This window comes from Dreissena polymorpha, chromosome 5 (genome assembly GCF_020536995.1).
Source record: "Dreissena polymorpha isolate Duluth1 chromosome 5, UMN_Dpol_1.0, whole genome shotgun sequence".
Taxonomy (NCBI): domain Eukaryota; kingdom Metazoa; phylum Mollusca; class Bivalvia; order Myida; family Dreissenidae; genus Dreissena; species Dreissena polymorpha.
The window spans coordinates 6,104,466-6,125,898 of record NC_068359.1 but is presented as its reverse complement, the minus strand read 5'-3'; the positions used below and the strand labels follow the sequence as shown (position 1 = coordinate 6,125,898).

The window sequence follows — 21,433 nt, the reverse complement described above, 5'->3', positions numbered from 1 at the left end:
AAACCTGGTTGAAAATGGACACAGTGAGATAACATTCCACAAGATAATGGCTTTGCAGTGTGAAAATATGTGAAGCCTGCAAGATACAAAAACACCAATACCAGACTCAAAAGACGACAATGTAACTTATGCAGGCAAACCATTAGTTACACTCTCACCTTGGATTATTTCACAGATTAACAGCTACATAAAGACTGTTCATCCATTCCATGTTTAAAACACTCACAGATAAACGATTACATAAATACTACGTGCGTCTGTACCATGTTTAAAACACCCACAGATAAACGACTACATAAATATTATGTGCATTCTGTATCATTTTTAAAACACCCACAGACAAACAACAAAATAAATACTGTGTGCATCGGTATTATGTTTGAAACACCAACAGATAAACAACTACATAAATACTTTGCACATCTGTACTATGTTCAAAACACCCACAGATAAAAAACTACATAAATACTATGTGCATCTGTACCATGTTTAAAACACCCAAAGATAAAGTAAAACAACTACATAAATACTGTTAGCACCCGTACCATGTTTAAAACACCCAAATATAAACGACTGCATAAATACTATGTGCATCTGAACCATATTTAAAACACCCACAGATAAACGACTGCATAAACACTATGTGCATCTGTACCATATTTAAAACACCCACAGATAAATGACTGCATAAACACTATGTGCATCTGTACCATATTTAAAACACCCACAGATAAACGACTGCATAAACACTATGTGCATCTGTACCATATTTAAAACACCCACAGATAATCGACAACATAAATACTATGTGCATTTGTACCATGTTCAAAACACCCACAGATAAAAAACTACATAAATAATATGTGCATCTGTACCATGTTCTAAACACTCACAGATAAACAACTACATAAATACTATGTACATCTGTACCATGTCCAAAAAAACCACAGATAAACAACTACATACATACTACATGTATGTATACTGTACCTCGTATACAACACTTATAGAAAGACAATTACATAAATATAATGAGCATATTTACCTCATTTACAACACTCACCGAAAGACCAATACATACACATGAGTTGCGTTCTAATAACACTGGGCTTCATGCATGTTTGTTCAGTGTAATCCCAGAATAGCCTGTGTAGTCTGCACAGTCGTAACACTTTCCACCTAAACTAGATTTTCTTGCGGAAGAGACTTCATTTAAAGGGACAATTCCATGAAAGCAGAAAGTGTCATCCCTGATGAGCCTGTGTGGACTGCACAGGCTAATCTAGGATTACACTTTACGCACATGCAGAACCATGTTCATCTGTACCTCGTTTACAACGCCAAGGAGCCTAGGTTTCTGGGATATCAGCTTTTCCACGTTTTCTTCCATGTTTGCTCCTGTCCGCGCACATTCAAATAATTTCTCCTTGACCGCATTCAAATCTTTGACCAGTTCTTCCTTTTCATCCTTCGGTTTTGCCTTTGCTTTCTTCTTTTTCTTCTTGCCACCTTGATCGACTTCCTCTTTCTTTGATAAATGTGTGCATCCTGGACATACATCATCTTCGGACGCGTAAGTGGAACGACAATAATGATAAAATTCTCTGTAAGACTCTTTAGTAAGCGTCTCATTCCAGCTGTTTTGTGGACAGGACGTCGGAGAATAAAGTGGATTATTTTCATCATTGAAACGAGGGTCCCCAAATTTCCAAAATTTTACATGAATGGGTTTGTCTTTTGAACCCTTTATTGTTTCAAAATGAAATTTCTCGTCACATAAAGTTACGCAAGTTTTACACATTCCGTTCGGGACAGGAATGGGGGGTTCTTCAGTCAGAGGTTGCTGAATGACCCAATATGAGTCGTCATTGGGATCCTCCATATTGGGCGCCTCCATCCATTTCGTCAAGCAGCGGCAGACAGAGCCACCAAAGCGAAGATACACAGGGCTCAGAATATAAACCTGAAATAAAAGATTGAGAATTACCAAACATAATGGACCACCATACCATGTTATGTAACAAATACTAAACATCTGGGCCTTGTGGTTGCAGCAAATAATTTTTTGTTGCAGATTTTTTTTTTTCAAGCTTTCACTACATACGTGATTTCAACAAATATGGTAAAGAACTGCTAATGTTGGTTTTCATTCTTTGATTAAAGATTTTTTCCAGACATTTCTACATGTTCAGGCATTTCTAATTATTAAGTTTAAATGAACCACCTTCATATATGATGACTTTTGATCAGGCGGTCCAAAAAATTTCCTGAAAAGCTCTCGCGTTTCTCTGTGGTAGAATGGGTCTTTAGCTGAAATGTAAATAAGCAAGTGAAATAAACTGAATTATGTTGATCTCTAATCAAACATGCATTTGAAGAATTAATAATTCTTCAAATGCATGTTTGATAAGCACTCGATTTTCATACACATCCTTTAGAAGCGCCTAATTGCCATATGACAAACAAATAGTAACCTAGTATTATAATAAACGTTTTTAACTTTGTCTAAACGTGTAACACATATTCAAACAAGAGGGCCTGAAAGGCCCAAAGTCGCTCACCTGAGATAACAAGATGTGTTTGTGAAACACTATGTCCGCCCATATATATTTTACCTTTGACCTTGAAGGATGACATTGACCTTGACCTTTCACCACTCAAAATGTGCAGCTCCATGAGCTACACATGCATGTCAAATATCAAGTTGCTATCATCAATATTGCAAAAGTGTATATTAAATGAGCGATTTTGACCCACATATATTTTACCTCTGATCTTGAAGGATGACCTTGACCTTGACCTTTCACCACTCAAAATGTGCAACTCCATGAGATACACATGCATGCCAAATATCAAGTTGCTACCTCCAATATTGCAAAAGTATTCATAAAATGAGCGATTTTGGCCACATATATTTGACCTCTGACCTTGAAGGATGACCTTGACCTTTCACCACTCAAAATGTGCAGCTCCATGAGATACACATGCATGCCAAATATCAAGTTGCTATATTCAATATAGCAAAAGTTATTGCAAAATGTTAAAGTTGGCGCAAACCAACCAACCAACAGACCAACCAACAGACCAACCAACAGACCAACCAACAGACAGGGCAAAAACAATATGTCCCCCACTACTATAGTGGGGGACATAAAAACAAAAGGGCCTGAAAGGCCCAAAGTCGCTCACCTGACATAACAAGATATTATTGGGACAAATCTTCTGACCAAGTTTTATGAAGATCGGAAAGAAAATGTGGCCTCTAGAGTGTTAACAAGGTTTCACTATAGCCATATTAGGAAAAATGCCCTGCCCCTTGGAAGCCATGTTTTTCAAGCAAACATAATTATTTTCGACCTCATCCAAGATATCATTGAGACCAATCTTCTGACCAAATTTCATGAAGATTGAATAATAAATGTGGCCTCTAGAGTAATAACAAGGTTTTACTAAAGCCATATAAGGAAAAATGTCCCGCCCCTAGTGGCCATGTTTTTAAAGCAACCAAAACCATTTTCGAACTCATCCAAGATAACATTGGGACAAATCTTCTGACCAAGTTTCATGATGATCGGAAATTAAGTGTGACCTCTAGAGTGTTAACAAGGTTTTACTTTAGCCATATAAGGAAAAATGCCCCGCCCCCGTGGTGGCCATGTTTTTCAACCAACCGGCATCATTTTTGAACACGTTCAAGATATAATTGGGATGAATCTTCTGACCTAGTTTCATGAAGATCAGACTATAAATGTGGCCTCTAGAGTGTTAACAAGATTTAACTTTAGCCATATAAAGCCATATAAGGAAAAATACCCCGCCCCTTGGCAGCCATGTTTATCAAGCAAACGTAACCATTTTCGAACTCATCCAAGATATCAAGAAGACAAATCTTCTGACCAAATTTAATGAAGAGTGGACCAAAATGTGACTTCTAGAGTGTTCACGTTTTCACTATATACATATAGAGAAAACTGCCCCGCCCCCTGGCAGCCATGTTTTTCAACGGACCAGAACCATTTTTTAACTCAACCAACATATCATTTAGACCAACATTTTGACAAAGTTACATGAAGATTGGGCATCAAATGTGACTTCTACAGTGTTCACAAGGTTTTTCTTTGTTTTGACCTAGTGACCTAGTTTTCCACCCAGCATGACCCAGATTCGAACTCAGTCGAGGTATCAATGGGACAAATGTTCTGACCAAGTTTCATGAAGATCGGACAATAAATGTGGCCTCTGGAGTGTTCACAAGGCAAATGTTGACGGCGCACGACGCACACCGCACGACGGATAAAAAGCGATCACAAAAGCTCACCATGAGCACATTGTGCTCAGGTGAGCTCAAAATATATGATGATTAGGCAAAAAATGTGACTTCTAGAGTGTTCACAAGCTTTTTTTACTATATAAATATAAGGAAAATGGCCCCACCCCCTGGAGGCCATGCTTTTTTACCGATCCAAACCATTTTCGAACTCAACCGTCATATCCAGAAAACACATGTTCTGACCAAATTTCATGAAGATTGGACCAAAATGTGACTTCTAGAGTGTTCGCATGTTTTCACTATATACATATAGAGAAAACTGCCCACACCCCCTGGCGGCCATGTTTTTTCACCAATCTAGACCATTTTCGAACTCATCCGAGATATCAATGAAACCAATGTTTCACCAAGTTTCATGATGATTGGGCAATTATTGTGACTTCTAGAGTGTTCACAAGGTTTCTCTATAGCCATATAAGGAATACTGCCCCGCCCCCTGGCAGCCATGTTTTTCAACGGACCAGAACCATTTTTTAACTCAACCAACATATCATTTCAGGGGACAAAAATTCCACTCGTCCGCTCGTATTGACGAGTAAAATCTTGAAAGGACGAGTGAATTTCCCAAAAGCTCTCGTTCTACAGGACGAGTGAAAAAAAACTGATGTTAAAATATGTATTTTCTGACCAGTAAGACTCTTTTTCATTAAATAAAATCATTTCTTAAAGCATATATATTCCAAAAGTAGACAAGAATGAACCGGAAATCGTAATTGTAAATTTCATACAGCAGGTGCGCGTTGTTATGCGAGACTGTGTCCCGAGTAAATATTGGCTTTTTGGTGTAAACTTTGCGCATTCATGTTGACAGGGAACCATCTGACTTCATTCACTGTAAGTATTGATTTTTTTTAAGAATTATTTTACTGCGAAGTACGGTTTTAAACCAGTCTGAATTTCATCTGAAAAATGTCTGACATACGAGCGTTCTTTAAAGGGGGCAGGAGCGATGTTCAACCATCCGAAATGGAAAGCACGCAAGCATTAGAAAACGGAAAAAACAAATTTGTCTTCATTTATTTATTTTGTGTTCCTCATAAATAAAGTAAGTTAACATTTCTTCTGTGATCAGCTGGCATGAATAACTAAGTAAGCAGCATTTTAGCAGTGATATAGAAAACATTGTTAGTCATATCAGTCCTTTGCAATCTTTCTTTCACACATATTTGAAGGACAAGTGCAGTTGTTTGCAGGAGGAGTGAAAATTTTAATGCACTTGTCCTGCAGGACGAGTGCAATTTATAAATATTTTTGTCCCCTGCATTTAGACCAACATTTTGACAAAGTTACATGAAGATTGGGCATCAAATGTGAATTCTACAGTGTTCACAATGTTTTTCTTTGTTTTGACCTAGTGACCTAGTTTTTCACCCAGCATGACCCAGATTCGAACTCAGTCGAGGTATCAATGGGACAAATGTTCTGACCAAGTTTCATGAAGATCGGACAATAAATGTTGCCTCTGGAGTGTTCACAATGCTAAATGTTGACAGCGCACGACGAACGACGCACGACAGACAAAAGGTGATCACAAGTCTCACCATGAGCACGTTGTGCTCAGGTGAGCTAAAAAGAAACTGTGTCAATTTAACCAAGAGAAAAAACATTTCATCAATACAAATATACTGCAAATACCCGTTCTATTTATCTCAAATCCGTGTAAAAAGTTAACAATATTTATGATTGTACAAATTATCCATGTGAGACGTTTGTTTTAAAACCGTAATATACACATGTAATTATGATTATCTTTCAAACTGATGTTACACTTTGAATCTGATTACATACACCTAGAGTATCATTCGCACAATAATGCATCCAAATTAAACTAATGAGTAACTGAAAATTAGCAAAATATGTCACGCGAATAAGAATCTAAACTTCAGCTAACAGAATGAACTTTTTTCATTGTAACTATTAACTTTGTTTGTGTAACTGTTATAAGCTTGAGGCAGCATTAAAATAATATTATTGCAATCAAATATTCATTAACACGCACAGATTTATAGATCATAATTTCATCTATGGTAGTAGCAGGATTTAAATTAATTTATTAAATAATATTTTTTAACAAATTAACATTGTTTTGCAAAGCTTCTTACAAGAATGATTTTAGTTGTGCTTATTTTTCTTTTTAACCAAATATTTATTAACAAGCATAGTTTTATAGATCATAATTTCATCTATGGAAGTAGCATAGATTTATAGATCATAATTTCATCTATGGTAGTAGCAGGATTTAAATTAATATAATAGATAATATTTTTTAACAAATTAACAATGTTTTGCAAAGCTTCTTACAAGAATGATTTAAGTTGTGCTAATTTTTCTTTATAACCAAATCAATTTTTTAAGACACAACCCCAATTTTTTTTATATTTCTTTATGTCTTATTACAGATGGGGTAATCATAAGACAAACAAAAGCGCGACGTCCATGCTGAGACAGGTAGTTTTCACCATTTTATACCCTTTATTACATGTACTTGCATTTGTTGTTTTAATGCCCCTCAATTTTCCACCATATCAGCAAGAAAATGATTAGCGTTTTTTTCGTATTAACATTGGCTCTTTGATTTGACTTTACTTGCTACAAATTTTCTTAGTAGAGCTGTAATAAGGTCATCTCACTAAGAAATTTCGCAGCGAGTTAAGTCAACATAAAAAGGGAAACTAACATAATATAAACGCTTTTCAATTTCTTGCCGATATGGCTGGAAAGTGAGTGGCATTTTAACAATTATTTAAAGTAATCAAGAGTATACAATGGCGAATAATTGCTTCTCTGCATGTTAAGTAGCCATCTTGTTTGTCACGTGATTACAACCTCTGTATTAGGCATCAAAGAACATATTCCTAGAGAGATTCTTACCAAATGATTTTGAGTCAAGGTCTGGGAATCTCTCCTGATTCTGGGCAAGCCGAGCTATGTCCTCTATAAAGTTTTTTGCCATGTTTACTTTTGCTGAAATCAAAATAAAAGATTAAACAGAAATAGCAGGGATTAAAGTTATTTACTCTCCCAAAGATTATATATCAAACATACAGATAAATCATATTTTATCGAGCTGCATGAAGTATAATGCTTTCTGCATTGTCTTCTTAAGAAACTCTCTATATCTGTTGTTTTTTTCTAAGATTTGACCTGGGGCCCTAGTTTTTTTACACCTGTTACTTAGATTTGAACTTGTCTTAATAAACATGTTCTGACAATTTTCATCAAGATTGAATTATACAAGTGGCTTCTAAAGTGGTAACAAGGTTTTTCTAAGATTTGACCAGGGCCCGTATTCACCAACCCATTCTTAGACTTAAGAATAAAGAAAAGACTTGGATCCAAGAAAAATGCATTCAGTGTTTGAATATATAGATGCCTCCAATGGTAATTATGTCATTTGCACAATGTTCTACATGAAGAATGCAATAGATAGAGGTGATTAATAACAAATTTTACTCAAAATTCAAGCAATTATTGAATATATCAATTTAAATAATATTCTTTATTCTTAATTAGACTTAAGTCTAAGAATTGTTTGATGAATACGAGCCCTAGTGACCAAGTTTATGGACCCAAATGACCCAGATTCCAAGCTCTGATCATTATTGTCAAAATAAACATTCTGACGAAGTTTCATCAAGATTGGATGAAAAATGTGGCCTCTGGAGTGGTAACAAGCTAAAAGGTTACTAATCACACCCACACCTCACCTTGAGCACTTCATGTTCACATGAGCTAAAAGGTTTAATTGTTTCATAAATTATACTTGAATAAAAATTGTTGCAACTTATATCAAATAGAAAAATCCTCAGACACTAACAAAAACAAGCAAATTAGTTGAATTGATATTCCCCATCAAATTTATTTTGTTTATAAATGCAAAGCCCTTGATATACTGTATAATCTTAAAAATCTAATTAATTGAAGGCTATACTTACTGTTTTTATGCATTTCAGTTCTACTCATTGATATCTATACATCCATGATGTTTCATTGTTAAAATCATGTATTGTATTTGAGATATAGCCCTAAAAAGTTACTTCCTACAAAAACAAACAAAGGGAATAGTTCTTCTTTTAGAAATTGAAGGATTACTGTGTGCAAGCAATTCTCCTTATTGATACCAATACACCAATAAAGTTTCATGTGAAAATCTTGAATGGTGTCTGAGATATAGGGCCTGAAGTTACATCAAACAAAAACAACAAAGGGCAATAACTCTTCTTTAAGAAAGTTCAGGGTTTTGGTTCTTGTGCAGGGCAGGATCATTGATCACTATACACCCATGAAGTTTCAAGCCAACATCTTTTACTGTATTTGAGATATAGGTCTGAAAAGTTACATCATACAAAAACAACAAAGGTCAATAACTCTTACCTAAGAAGGTGAATAGTTATGGTTCTTTAGTATGGCACTACTCTTCATTTTTTTTCAAAAGCTTGTCTTCATGAAAATTTTGTACCAGAGTCATACAAGCTCACTCACCGCCTACAAATTCTTCTTCTATCAGTATGAAAGCATCGTCAATTGGGTGGCAGAACTTCTGCATGTCCAGCTTCATCTGTTGGATGATGCCGTGCTTCATTGTGAAGTTGCGGAACGTGATCTCAAACCGTTTCCAGAAAGACTTGCCCTAGAATTGATTGCAAGTAATAAAATAAAGCACTATTTTATTTATTATTTTCTAACTTTTGCATTAGAGGATTAATCAGTGTTCTACACTAATAGGAGTCCAAGACCCCTGGAAATGAGACTAGGACTCCTTGTTATTGTGTCAAGGAAGTAAGTCAAATTCCTTCAAAATCATCTTTAAATTATAAAAAATCGATTGATTTACTTATTGTTTCGCTAGAACAAGAACTAAAGTGCATCTAAAAATATGCCAATCATCATTCTACTTAAACACATAGACAAAAACAACATAGTTTATTTTTGCTCCCTGTCGTAGTCCGTGCGTTGGGCTGTGAGGAACTAGAATTCAAAATTAACCCAATTGTTTTACTTGGATATTTTCGCTAAGGTAAACTAGCTTTCCCCTAACAGACCCAATTCACTTAAAAAAAAATCACAACTGACCGTAATTGTTTAAAGAATGCAAGTTTAATGTACACACTTCACTGAAGATGGTAACAACTGTGAATCAATTGTTATTGAATAACCCCGTGTAACTATCTATACTGCAACACGGTATTCTCATGGTTCATGTACTTTATTCAGGAATAATCATTTGCATCTATGAACCATCTTCATTTATAAGATAAATGATTTAAAAGATATATTTGACATAACTTAATTGGATAATTGCATTTGTATGACGCAAATCCTTCAATTTTAACTGTGGAAGTAACAAAAACAACACTGTCCGCGATTGTTGTTGTTTTTTAGTCGGGTGATTCCACAGTAAATAGGTACAAGAGGGCCATGATGGCCCTGAATCGCTCACCTGACTCATTAAGATCAGATGAAAACTATGACCTCTATTGTCTACACAATGTTTTTCTATGATTTGACCTAGTGACCTAGTTCCTGACTCTAGATGACCCAAATACAATCCCAATCCAGATTTCATCAAGATAAACATTCTGACCACAGTTCATAAATATTGGATGAAAACTGTGACCTCTATTGTCAACACAAGGTTTTTCTATTTATTTGACCTAGATTTTTACCCCAGATGACCCAAATACAATCCCACCCAGATTTCATCAAGAATTCTGACCAAATTTCATAAAGGTTGGATGAAAACTATGATCTCTAATGTCTACACAAGGTTTTTCTATTATTTGACCTAGTGACCTAGTTTTTGACCCCAGATGACCCAAATAAAATCCCAACCCAGATTTCATCAAGATAAACATTCTGACCAAATTTCATAAAGATTGGATGAAAACTGTGACCTCTAATGTCTACAGAAGGTTGTTCTATTATTTGACCTAGTGACCTTGTTTTTGACCTCAGATGACCCAAATACAATCCCAAACCGGATTTCATCAAGATAAACATTTTGACCAAATTTCATCAAGATTGGATGCAAACTGTGACCAATACTTAAGAATGATCAAATGGGAAAAGGTAACCTAGCACTGGCAGTAAATATGGGGCTCATTTACAGGTCAGATTTGGAATCTCTGCTGTAAAATGAGATTTTGAATGAATTAAAGGGAGGCAAATCTGTAATAAAAAGAACATGCATAAACCGTAGTTGTTTCCCTTGTTTGAACCATGCTAAATCCTTACAAGTTTGGAAAGAATTGGATGAAAAATTTGGACTTTATTGCATAAACAACATTTTCTCAATTCAAGGGGAGGTAATTCTGTACTTCATGGACCAATAATGCTCATTTTTTGTAGGGTTCGTGTCCTCATTGATATAAAGACACTGTGCAAATTTGGAAAGGATCGGACAAAAAATGTGGAAGATTTTTGAAAGTTTACAAAATAGGCAAAAACGAATAAACATGCAAAGTTCAACGAGCTCCTGCGGCCATGTTTTTTGACGAATCAAATATCTTTGAACAACTTTTTCAGGGGAGCCTTCAAAGGTCATCCCTGTGAAATTTTTTGAAAATCTGATGAGCGGTTTCTGACAAGAAGATTTTTTAAGGTTTTTACCATATATGGTCATGGCGGCCATCTTGGTTATGTGATTAAAAATTTTTTAACAATTCTTTTGTCCCATGACCTAGGGATGCTCCACATGAAATTTAGTTGAAATTGGCTCAATGGTTTAGTAGAAGAAGATATTTACAAATTGTTTACAGACAGACAGACGGACGGACGGACGCCGGACGCTGAGTGATCACAATAGCTCACCCCGAGCTATCGCTCAGCCTCAGATGAGCTAAAAACAGCACTAATATTAAATTAAACATGAATAAACAAAGACCTCCGACATATTATTCAAAGTAACAATGAATAATGTTTGAAACAATTTAAATTTATGGAAGAATCAACATCAAATCAAATACATATAGCAGGTATTTTCAGGCACTGTCTAATTTTTCTAATATTGTTAGAGTCTGAATTTTAACCCAACCAATGAGATTTAACGGGTTTGACTATATTGATAATTTCTGCTGTTCATTTCATTTTTCCAGTTACTTAAGAGATTGGTGATGAAAAGATCTTTCAGTAATCATTGATAGCTCTTTGGGTGATGGCAACCTGGCGTTAATTTATCTGGGAAGTAATGAAGGTCTAATTTAATTAAAATAAATCTTAGTCCAAACTTGCCCACCCTACAAGTAATATAAAAATATATGAGCCCTTCTCTGCAAAAAAGGGGGTTTATGAATGTGCGTTAAGTGTCGTCCCAGATTAGCCTCTGCAGTCTGCAAGGCTAATCTGGTACGACACTCTCCGCCTATATAGCTGGATTTTTGCAAAGATACTTTTTTGTAAACGAAAAATACCATAACAGCGGAAAGTGTTGTACCTGATAAGCCTGTGCGGACTGCACAGGCTAATCTGGGATGACACTTAACGCACATTCATTAAACCCCCTTTTCACAGAGCACAGCTCATTAATTTACAGTTTTCTACTCACCTGGTCCCTGAACATGTTTTTAAAGGCCTCCTTGTGCCTTGTGAAGAAAATATAGTCATGGGGCGATATCTCTGAGTCAAACAACTGCAAGTCGGTGTCTGATAGGCGTATCTTCCGCATCTTCGCACTTGTTGCAATGAAGATTCTTGTGAAATTCTAATTTTAAGGTAACATCTACTCTCAAAAGATTTTTGTGTTAATATTTAATATTTGTTAAAATGTCTGTACTAGTGTTATTTGAAAGTACTTTCATTTACACCACATCATCTTTCCACTAGCATGATAGGTATATTCATCTAAATTTACATGGTAATGACTGCACTAGTAAGTTCAGCACATGTAAGTCACTGTTCCTATAGGAACATAATACTTTCAAAATGTCTTAATTATTTGTCTAGACACAATCTGCAAATTTTTCTACCATCAGCAGAGAAATGCACACCTGGAAAATATAATCCAACATTAAATATCAAATCGTTTGAAAACAATAATACTTTCATAACTATGACGAGCACATACATTGTATATACCCGCAGACACAAATGAAATGTATACACTTGAAGACTTTTTTTGTCTTGTCCAAACTAGTACTTTTACCTTTTTTATGAAAAAGTCAATAGGTTTGGACACTTTTTTTAAATTATGCATGATAGAATTACCTACTGGTATCACATGTGCATAATATAATATAATATCAGCGAATTTTTTTACCCAATTCGGAAAAGTAATATAACAAGCCCAATTGAGAAAAATAGCATGAAATTGGGAAAATTTGTGTCATGAAGACTTCAGATTGGGAAATTGGTGTATTTTATTTGTTGCTAACAAATACTTTAAAATTGATAACCAACTGTTGTCAAGTTGTCAATATTATATTTTCTGCATAGGGAATTAGTGTCGTTTTCCTGTACTTTATAAAGAAGGAAATAAATCGCTGAATATAATATTTTAATATACATGTTCAATTAGATATATTTACATTAAACAAACAAATTACCGGTATATCAGTTTCAAATTAACCATCATAAAATAATTAGCAATCAATTCATCAGTTTTATCAAAGAGACTACCAGAATATTCATAGCATACGAACAGAAAGTGATAAATTCCATTATCTGTAAACTTGTTATCCTTAGTTGTAGAAACACACTCAAAATAAACTGGCGGAATGCAATTGCGTGATATGGCTAGCTCACTCAGTTCCCAAAAATAGACTTGTTATGCCTATTATTTGAGGCTTTTAGGACAATAAGTGTGAGCATATCATATTACTTGGCTTACTTTGGTATCAGAAGATTTAATCACAATACATGTATCATTCATTGTCTGTGTTCTTGTACACATGCAAGGTATTGAAGGCATACATACAATTAAACAAGTGAAGCATATGAAAGCATGTTGTAACGGACATACACATGTAAATATTTATTGTTCTTATCAGAGTTTCAGGAGTTGTTTTCTAAAATGAATTGTTTGAATAATAAGTATAATAGGAAATATTGTTGGTAATACAAGCCCATAAACCATGAAAATCAACACATTTTTTGTACAGTATTTCAAACAAGAGGGCCTGAAAGGCCCAAAGTCGCTCACCTGAGAAAACAAGATATTATTGGGACAAATCTTATGACCAAGTTTCACGATATCGGAAAACAAATGTGGCCTCTAGAGTGTTAACAAGGTTTTACTATAGCCATATAAGGAAAAATGCCCCGCCAACTGGCAGCCATGTTTTTCAACCAACCAGCATCATTTTTGAACTCGTCCAAGATATTATCGATATAAATCTTCTGACCAAGTTTCATGAAGATAGGACAAAAAATGTGGCCTCTAGAGTGTTAACAAGATTTTACTATAGCCATATAAGGAAAAATGCCCTGCCCCTTGGAAGCCCTTTCTTTCAAGCAAACATAATTATTTTCGAACTCATCCAAGATATCATTGAGACCAACCTTCTGACCAAATTTCATGAAGATTGGACAATAAATGTGGCCTCTAGAGTGTTAACAAGGTTTTACTTATAATAGCCATATATAGCCATATAAGGATTATTGCCCCGCCCCTGGTGGCCATGTTTTTAAAGCAACCAAAACCATTTTCGAACTAATCCAATTAAGATATCATTGGGACAAATTTTCTGACCAAGTTTCATGATGATCGTAAAATAAATGTGACCTCTAGATTGTTAACAAGGTTTTACTATAGCCATATAAGGGAAATAGCCCCGCCCCCGTGGTGGCCATGTTTTTTTACCAACCAGCATCATTTTTGAACTTGTCCAAGATATTATTGGGACGAGTCTTCAGACTGAGTTTCATGAAGATCGGACTATAAATGTGGCCTCTAGAGAGTTAACAAGATTTTACTATAGCCTTATAAAGCCATATAAGGAAAAATGCCCCGCCCCTTGGCGGCCATGTTTTTCAAGCAAACGTAACCATTTTCGAACTCATCCAAGATATCATTAAGACAAATCTTCTGACCATATTTCATCAAGATTGGACAATCAATGTGGCCTCTAGAGTGTTAACAAGGTTTAACTATATATAGCCATATAAGGAAAAATGCCCCGCCCCCTGGGGGCCATGTTGTTCAACCAAACGGCATCACTTTTGAACTCGTCCAAGATATTATCGGGATGAATCTTCTGACTAAGTTTCATGAAGATTTGACAATAAATGTGGCCTCTAGAATGTTAACTAGATTTTACTATAGCCATATATAGCAATATAAGGAAAAATGCCCCGCCCCTTGGCAGCCATGTTTTTAAAGCAAAGGTTACCATTTTTGAACTCATCCAAGATATCAGTGGGACAAATCTTCTGAGCAAGTTTCATGAAGATTGGAAAATAAACTTGGCCTCTAGAGTGTTAAAAAGGTTTTACAAAAGCCATATAAGGAAAAATGCCCCACCCCCTGGCGGCCATGTTTTTCAACCAACCGGCATCATTTTCGAACTCATCCAAGATATTATTTGGATGAATCTTCTGACCAAGTTTTATGAAGATCAGACAATAAATGTGGCCTCTAGAGTGTTAACAAGATTTTACTATAGCCATATAAGGAAAAATGCCCCGCCCCTTGGCAGCCATGTTTTTCAAGCAAAAAGGTAACCATTTTCGAACTCATCCAAGATATCATTGAAAACAATTTTCTGACCAATTTCCATGAAGATTGGACAATAAATGTGGCCTCTAGAGAATTAACAAGGCAAATGTTGATGCCGCACAACGCACAACGACAACGGACGACGGACAAAAAGCGATCACAAAAGCTCACCATGAGCACGTTGTGCTCAGGTAAGCTAAAAATATAGTTAACACATACAAAATCAATGTTCCTTATAGCAGTTACCAACATTTCATAGCTAGACGTGGTCTGTTAACATAGATTTAACAAGATACAAAATTCTCTTTTTTTTATTTTTTCCAGTACAATATATTCACCACAGTCATGTTCATGTACCAAGTTAAGTGTTCGTGTTTGTATCAATAGATATTGTTGCACTTTGAAATGTTCTCTATAATAACCGATTTCCGATTTTTTTAATGCAACCCTTTCAGATATTGAGTTGAAATTGAAATAATAGTCCCTTAATAGAAAGTTTAATTTAATTAAAGACCTTTCTTATAAGATACAAGTTTAAAGGCTTCAATTCCAACCCTTACATACTGATGAGCAGCAAACAGCATTAAACCGGAACATGTCTGTGAGTTACACTCAGGCTGTTCTGGTTTCATGCTGTTTACACATAGCCATGCTGTTCTGGTTTCATGCTGTTTGCACATAGTCATTTTCACTTTGCTTCTTAGAGGGAAAGGGTTAATGAAATCCTTCAAGAAATTCCTTAGGAACTAGCATACACGTACCAAAAACTTAACCTAGATTGGACACCATGCAATACTGACATTCTAATAGTTTGCCTTTTCTTAGATAAAAAAAAGCCAAAAATGTGTTACATTTTGAATATAAATGTGATAGCGTTTCTCCATGAAAATTAGCGGACAATAACTGTTTATCCCTTAGCGGACAGTAACTGTTTATCCCTCAGTGCGCTAAGGCATGTGATTAACAATTTAAATCTGATAATATTAAGTTGTACATTGTAAACTGTACAGAAGTTCATATTGTAAAAAATGTTGAACAAAACATCTGAAACGATAAAAAGCAAGTACTTACAATGCACAATACATTCCTTATAGAATATATTGAAGCTAAATACAAAGAATCAGTCAATAACTGCTTGCACATATACATAATTATAAATAGAACAGGACTTTCCAACCATTTACTATAAATAGCATTGATACGGTGTTTTTGTATATTTGTAGTATGATTACGTTGTTTAAAGTTGAATCTTACACTTGTTATATGTGCAACACTATGGTATATTCACATCAACCATTAAAGAAGGGTTAAATTGTCAAATGACTTAGCTATCAACCGCTCTTAATTATTAATCTTGGTCAAATTTCTTTTTAAATTACAATAAATGTTTTTACATGGTGTGTTAAAATGTTATCACTTAAACTTTACATCTTATATATTACCAAACAGGCAACAAGGAAGCTGTACTTTGGAAATTCCCATTCAAAATCCATGTCTTGTCATGAGTACTTTCAGTCTACCATGATGTCGGTCAGAAATTTTGCTTAGTCAGTAAAAATATCCAGTTTTGGTATAAAATATTCAGATACATGTATCTAAACATAAGAAGCTGAAATTCGACCCATCTTTATAAGAATGATGCTTCTTTACCACAGTTCTGTAATTACAGAATTGCGAGTCATAGACATACATGCCATAAATTTACAGACCAATTCCGTGACATTGAGTTCAATTTTCCGGGATATTTGCCGATTTTTCGGGACATGTCTACATGTAGCAATATATATAGACATATATGCATTTTTGGTACGCTTTTTCTATCACATAGTAAATTGAGTACATTACTAATAAATATATTGTTAACATCTAAAACGTTTTTATGCATCGTTGTTTATCAGAGGCATTTCATTATTCTTTTATAAGTGTATGATCACCATCGTTAATTCAATCTTTATTTGCCATGTTTGCCGAGTCACAATTTATTTTCTTTGAACTCCGCCATCTTGTTAAAATGATGTAAGCGGCAGGTGCGCCTAGCAACGTAATATCATATAATATAACCGCCTAATAGGCGATTCGCATTTTGTTTAATTAGTAATGTTACAGTTATTGTTTCACTAATTCATTGTCATAAAGACGATAAAGATACACATTGTTTGTGTGTGTTTTTTTTTTAATTTAATCTCGCGTAAAAATAAATGTTTTGATATAACTGAACTATGCATTAAATGCATACTTTCCACAAGGACATTAATCAAAAGTCTCCAAAGTAACTGTCCACAATTTTATCGTAGAGGAGTACACAATACGGACCGATAAGTGTGCTTGGTATAACAAAGCCACTGAAACTATAGATTGATATTGACACAGGGTTATTCACGCATGACCAAATCACAACCGCAGGAATCTTCAGATGTGTGAAAAACTCCATTGCCCTTACGCCGAGGGAAATTATAACGAAGTATATTAAAGCCAATTAACAACCATATTAAAAAATGCCGCCTTTTCGGTTTGACTGCGAATGTGAGACAATCGATATAACAGGACCCCTGTTAATTGATCGATTTTGACACTATATATATATATATAAATAGCGTAGTTACCTATTCAGGTAGGCATTGCCATGGAGACGCTGCGGATTAGTGGGAATATTGATTCAAGGTGCAGTTAAGTTAAGCCTAGGTTAATGTACATGTATATACATGTATGGATTTTGTAAAATCCGGGACATTTTACAGATTTCCGGGGCTGCGGGACATGTTCTTTATTTCCGGGACAATCCCGGACAATCAGGGACGTATGGCATTTATGCATTTATCACACAACCTAAAGAAAGAATTATTTTCCACTTTGCAATATTTTCAGGAAAAACAAGGCTATTGCTAAGCAATATAAGTCCCCTACCGGCTCCACCATTGTCAGAAATTCCACCATTGTCAGAATATTTTTTGTTGTTGCCAATTTAGCAACCAGAATGTTTGACATACATGTAGGAACAAAATGAAATGACTTGCATAATGTCCATATTGCCATCTATCCATGTTTCAAGTTTCATGAAAAAATATGAAGAAATTTAAAAGTTATCGCAGGATCCAGAAAAAAACACCATTTTCAGCAGTATTTCTAGTCTATTTGTTGCCATAGCAACAAGAATTTTTGACGTTGGAACAAAATGAAATGACGTGCATAATGTCCATATTGCCAGCTATCCACGTTTAAAGTTTCATGAAAAAATATGAAGAACTTTAAAAGTTATGGCAGGATCCAGAAAAAAACACCATTTTCAGCAGTATTTCTAGTGTATTTGTTGCCATAGCAACCAGAATTTTTTGCGTAGGAACGAAATGAAATGACGTGCATAATGTCCATATTGCCATCAATCCATGTTTAAAGTTTCATGAAAAAATATTAAGAACTTTTAAAGTTATTGCAGGATTCAGAAAAGTGTGACAGACACACAGAGTGAAAACCAGAAGTCCCCTCCGGTGACTAAAAATGCAGGTGTTGCATTCATCTCAAATTCAATGGTTGATTGGTCGTTATAAATAAATGTGAAAAATGCCCAATGCCCATAAATTGCTCTACAAGATTTATGCATATTCAATTGGAATACGCCTGTCCTGATTTGACATCAACTATATCCCACAATTCCCTTTATACCAGCGCTTGCAAAAAATAGTAAATATTTGTGTTTTCACTATCTTGAACATGTTTATTGTCAATATTGGCTAGATTTTGCTTTTGAAATGGAAATGGTGAATTTACAGGATTATCAGATAATGGCTTAAGTTGTTTAATGGTCATATGATAGTGCATCCAGTGATCAAAAAGCAGGTTTAAATATCTCCCTTGTATTGAAGAACTTCGGTGTTATCTTTTAAAAGGGAAAATAAAAAATATTCTGTGCCTCTTACTATTCTAGTATGCAATCATTGCCACTTGCATGTGTATTGTTTTTGCAACAAAAAGAATGCCTACTTTGCAAATAAATTCAGAAAGGCAATTCAACAGACAGTTAGGTTAAAAAGATAAGACTGTAGAAAAAGAAAAGTTTTGTTACATGTATTGTTTTTTTAAAGGTGCTGGGGTAAGACTCAGGAAGCAGTCAGTTTTGACAAAAGTTATAATGGAAAGCTATACTTTTCCTATGAAAAGATACCTGGACGCTTCTGAAACTCTGAATAGAACTCTGGGAATGTCACATGACAAACATGGGCGTATACCGTAATTACTCTATGTTTTCGGACACTCTAAGTTTTCAGACACCCCCATTTTTAGCAAAAATAATTATTTTTCGTGACTCTTTATTTTCGGACAAACGAGTTTTCGTCCGTTATTTATGTCTCTAAGTTTTCGGACAGTATATTTTACAGCGCTATTTAACCAGATTTGGAACCTGTTTTCGATATCTAATGACACTTCGATCATGGGGTTTTACAACCAGATTAACATCATAAAACATTGCGGATGCATGCCTGAGGGCAATGGACCATTACGTTTGCGTTATTGGGTAAATAACCTTGTAAACCGGTATTAAACAATGGTTTCGCTCCATAGCATAAGCGTTATGACAATTACCAGGGGTAGTGCCAATAAACAGTTCAATTATCTACCGCAATTGTACTACCCCTTCTCAGTAAAATAACTGTGACAAATACTAAATGTTTCAAATTGTGATGCACCCTATTACAAGTTTTACGAACAATGGAAGGTGTTACACAACAACTATCGGAAATGAACAAACAAAGAATTCATAGTTTGCTTTCTTATTGCGTTAATTACAGGTTTATACAAGCGTGTATCGGTACATCACATGCTCATTTTTTAACTCGTTGGTCAAAGTACAACCTTGAAATAACTTTTTGTCAAATAAATTAAGCATTTACAATTATTTAAAATGCAGTGCAAACATGTATAACTGTAATTTATACTATACGGCATGGTATTTTACAAGCGCGTGCTATTACCGGTAGTCGTTGATACAATTGACGCTATTTTCGGACACTTCCATTTTCGACTCTAAGTTTTCGGACACCTGTATTTTGTTAATATTTTTCGTATCTAAGTTTTCGGACACGAAAAATTTTATTATTTTTAAGTGTCCGAAAACATAGAGTAATTACGGTACATACCCTGTTGTGTGTCTTTTCACAGTTTTCAACAATAATTAAGGCATATCATGGCGGTCAATTAAGCAACTCACACGTTTCCTAGGCTAGCTGACTTACCAGTGCCGCCAGTACTATGCAAGCACTTATGCCAGTACATGGTGACTGACAACTGGCCTACTTGAATCAGAGGTCGGGGGAAAATGAATGTAGAAAAGATTTTCATACCAATAGTTTACCACACAAGCTATGTGGCCAGAACTTGTGCTGTACATACAAACATGTAGCTAGAAGGAACATTTATAGCACAACAGTTACTAGAAGATTGTATCCTTATGGTGTCCCTCAATCCTTCCGTACAGTTTAAACAAATCACTATTGCCAAATGAATGATATTGTAAACTCACTTACTCTATTATAGATCACAATATTCTTAAAATTGCTGTAAGAACATTAATAGTTAAACAGCATATAACAACATTATCAGTCAAAAAATAATTTACCTGGCATAGAACAAAATAATCCAATACAACAGTCTAGACGGGGTCTATTTTTAATTACATCAGATTTTTTTAAATACTTTAAATCCACTGAAAATTGAACCAAGGAAATAAACAACAAACCCGTTCACAATAATCAATATCAGAATGCAATTCCTGACAGTGAATTAGAGTTTACAATAAGTGATCGCCCTTTTTTTTAAATATGCTTATGGAACTTAGAAGCAAATATATTTCATATGGGTCATATATAAAAAAGGAAAAAAAAGCTTATAGAAAGCAAATCATAAACAACAAGGGACAAAATTGTCACAAAACCAGGTTTTCATTGTGAAAAAAAAATCTGATAAAGGGAGAAAACTCAAACTGAACTTTTGAAATGACCAAAAAAAATTAACCCCCTTTGTAAGTTTTTTTTTTTTTTAAATCTATTTTTAGTCGTGGCGACCTTGACATTGGAGATATTGACGTGATTCTTTCGTGGGACACACCGTCCCATGATGGTGAACAAATGTGCCAAATGATTTTAAAATCTCACAATGAATGACATAGTTATGGCCAGGACAAGCTCATTTATGGCCATTTTTGACCTTTGAACTCAAAGTGTGACCTTGACCTTGGAGATATCGACGTAATTATTTCGCGCGACTCACCGTCCAATAATGGTGAACAAATGTGCCAAATGATTTTAAAATCTGACGATGAACGACATAGTTATGGCTCGGACAAGCTCATTTATGGCCATTTTTGACCTTTGAACTCAAAGTGTGACCTTGACCTTGGAGATATCGACGTAATTATTTCGCGCGACACACCGTCCAATGATGGTGAACAAATGTGCCAA

The 21,433-nt window shown here is 35.0% G+C and overlaps 1 protein-coding gene across 4 annotated transcripts in view; it reads right to left on the bottom strand.

The window, feature by feature from the left end:
• Window positions 1-21,433, bottom strand: part of LOC127882460 (uncharacterized) — a 60,724-nt gene that overhangs the window by 31,633 nt on the left and 7,658 nt on the right. For 3 of the 4 annotated variants that reach the window (XM_052431100.1, XM_052431099.1, XM_052431102.1), the window contains 5 exons: window positions 11,874-12,315; window positions 8,813-8,960; window positions 7,202-7,294; window positions 2,225-2,310; window positions 1,328-1,963 (listed from right to left, as the gene is read on the bottom strand). In XM_052431100.1, coding sequence (XP_052287060.1) covers window positions 1,328-1,963; window positions 2,225-2,310; window positions 7,202-7,294; window positions 8,813-8,960; window positions 11,874-11,993 — 1,083 coding nt within the window. In that variant the 5' untranslated portion in view covers window positions 11,994-12,315. Of the gene's footprint in view, window positions 1-1,327; window positions 1,964-2,224; window positions 2,311-7,201; window positions 7,295-8,812; window positions 8,961-11,873; window positions 12,316-16,052; window positions 16,146-21,433 lie in introns of those variants that run through there. The other variant, XM_052431101.1, reaches the window with a different exon arrangement.